General features: G+C 43.6%; 1 protein-coding gene across 1 annotated transcript in view; it reads left to right on the top strand.

Annotated features, from left to right (window-relative positions):
• LOC107489316 (uncharacterized) overlaps positions 1-2,013 on the top strand; it is a 4,984-nt gene extending 2,971 nt beyond the window's left edge. The window contains exon 2 of the mRNA XM_016110073.1: positions 1,993-2,013. Within this exon, the coding sequence (XP_015965559.1) occupies positions 1,993-2,013 (21 nt within the window). The remainder of the gene's footprint in view (positions 1-1,992) is intronic.
• Positions 2,014-2,642: the final 629 nt, after the last annotated feature.

Genomic DNA, 2,642 nt, shown 5'->3' with positions numbered 1-2,642 from the left:
GCCAACCTTGCTTCCAGGGCCAAGTTTGCTTGCTTGTGGCTTGTGTGTGGCGTTGGCAACTTGGTTCTAGAGTTGGCAACGCCAACCTTGCTTCCAGGGCCAAGTTTGCTTGCTTGTGGCTTGTGTGTGGCGTTGGCAACTTGGTTCTAGAGTTGGCAACGCCAACCTTGCTTCCAGGGCCAAGTTTGCTTGCTTGTGGCTTGTGTGTGGCGTTGGCAACTTGGTTCTAGAGTTGGCAACGCCAACCTTGCTTCCAGGGCCAAGTTTGCTTGCTTGTGGCTTGTGTGTGGCGTTGGCAACTTGGTTCTAGAGTTGGCAACGCCAACCTTGCTTCCAGGGCTGCCAAGCTTGCTTGGTGTGAGTGTGTATGGCGTTGGCAACGCCAATTCTAAGTTGGCAACGCCAACTTCTTGCCTTGGTTGCCTCCAGGGTTGCCAAGCTTGCTTGGTGTGAGTGTGTGTGGCGTTGGCAACGCCAATTCCAAGTTGGCAACGCCAACTTCTTGCCTTGGTTGCCTCCAGGGTTGCCAAGCTTGCTTGGTGTGAGTGTGTGTGGCGTTGGCAACGCCAATTCCAAGTTGGCAACGCCAACTTCTTGCCTTGGTTGCCTCCAGGGTTGCCAAGCTTGCTTGGTGTGAGTGTGTGTGGCGTTGGCAACGCCAATTCCAAGTTGGCAACGCCAACTTCTTGCCCAGCTTGCATCCTTCTTGCTTCCATGCTTCCATGTTTCATCACCTATCATCAACAAAGGAAATAGCTTCAAAGTCTTACCAATTCATGCACCAATTCCATGAGATTCATTCATACTTATTCATATATGCATTCCTTAAAACATTTGCATGAATTTGGCTAGAATTAACATGTTCCTTGATATCATCATGCATGGAAACAAAACTCATAAAAGGACTTGTTTATTTAGAGAAAATGAGTGAAATTAAGCTAAAACTAACTAAACTAACTAACTAATAATGCAAGTATGCATTTGCATCACCCTTCCTAGCTACGGCCAAAGCACTCATATATGTGGAAAAAGGGGAGCTAATATTGAGGATCCATGATGAAGGGCTCATCTTTAATGTCTTCAAACTCTCACAAGAAGTAGACCAAGAGCACAAGGAACCAAGCAAAGATCATAATGAGATGCTGAAGGAGGAAGAAAGCATTGAAGCACACCCACCCTATCTGGAAAACCCTTTGATTGATGAACAAGGAGAACAGCAATTACCACAGCTCAAGGAAAAGTTGGAGGAACCTAAACCTCTAGAGGCATGTGAAGACAACATCACAACTCCTTTAGAAAAAAAGGTAACCAAGAGCAAGGAGACATCAAAAGAAACAAAGAAGAAGGTACCAAGGAGGTGGAGGAACAAGAAGATCCCTACGGAAGACTTCTCTCCAGGGGATAGAGTGATCTCAGCTTACTTCCCAGATATCCCCCCTAATCTCCCTACTATACCATCTCAGTTACCTAAAGTCTTCACAATCAACAGAATTCTCTCCCTGGAACATGTAGAGATCATTGATACAACTAATGGATACAAGTCAACAGCGAGAGGGGAGGACTTCAAGCATTACCAACCACCCTGATGAGGGAGAAACGTCAAGCTAGTGACACTAAAGAAGCGCTTCATGGGAGGCAACCCATGTTTTATATGCTTTTAGAAGATAGTAAATAAGTCAATATTTATGAATTCAAACCCAAACTTGACAAACTCTTGGTGGAATCCTTATTGTGCAGTATACAGTGAAGAACAAGTTTGGTGTTCAAAGCACGCCAAGAAAGCATGAATGCAACTAAGAGCATGCTAGTCTTGGAAGCTTTGAACAGATCTTTTCATCACAGTGCTCCAAACTAAGTTTGGTGTCACCCCATGGTGCCACCAATATGCATATAAGGACCCACGAATAGTTAGTTAGTTAGTTGAAAGTCATAAATAAACAATCTAACCTTTGGTTTGATATTATTCTCACCTTTCTTATTTTGTCTTTATAGGAAAAAGAAAAGGAGCATTGATGGGGATTGATTGGACAATTAAATGGGGGAGGTTCGGCCACTTCATGAAGAGAACTACGCACTTGTTCTAAAAGGGAATACGTTGGAAAATGTTGCCATGCAACATTGGAAAAATGGGACACCTAAAAGACCGGGCAACCTCCATCATAAAGTGATGATCCTTGTCTTTTATCCATGCATAACCCCAACCGTCCATCAAGTAACCACTCCATCAATCCACACCCTCCATTCTCTCACAACTTCCATATATAAATAATCCTTGCCCCGTGCCCACCTTCATTATCATAACCCACTCTTCACAACTCTTTAATTCGGCATAAGATATCCCTTCTCACAGTACAAACATTTCCCCCTCACTCTCTTCATTATAATAAAACCCTAAGCAACCAAAAATCTCCAAAACCTTACCACCTTCACATATTAACTCTCATTCATGGCCTCTTCAAGATCTAAAAGAAGGAAGGGAAAGGAACCCATGGAGCAACACCCGTATGATGAAAAGAGATTTAGAAGCCTGTATCATGCATTGCAACACGGGTGGATGGTTGAAAAGGAAATCATTTACGAGCTGGGATTTCAAGTGAAGAAAACTGAGTGTCCAGAAATCACAGAGAAAGTAGAAAAGAGAA

The sequence above is a fragment of the Arachis duranensis genome, chromosome 5 (genome assembly GCF_000817695.3).
Source record: "Arachis duranensis cultivar V14167 chromosome 5, aradu.V14167.gnm2.J7QH, whole genome shotgun sequence".
NCBI lineage: Eukaryota > Viridiplantae > Streptophyta > Magnoliopsida > Fabales > Fabaceae > Arachis > Arachis duranensis.
Note: the sequence above shows the minus strand (reverse complement) of the source record. Positions and strands in the feature narration are given on the sequence as shown.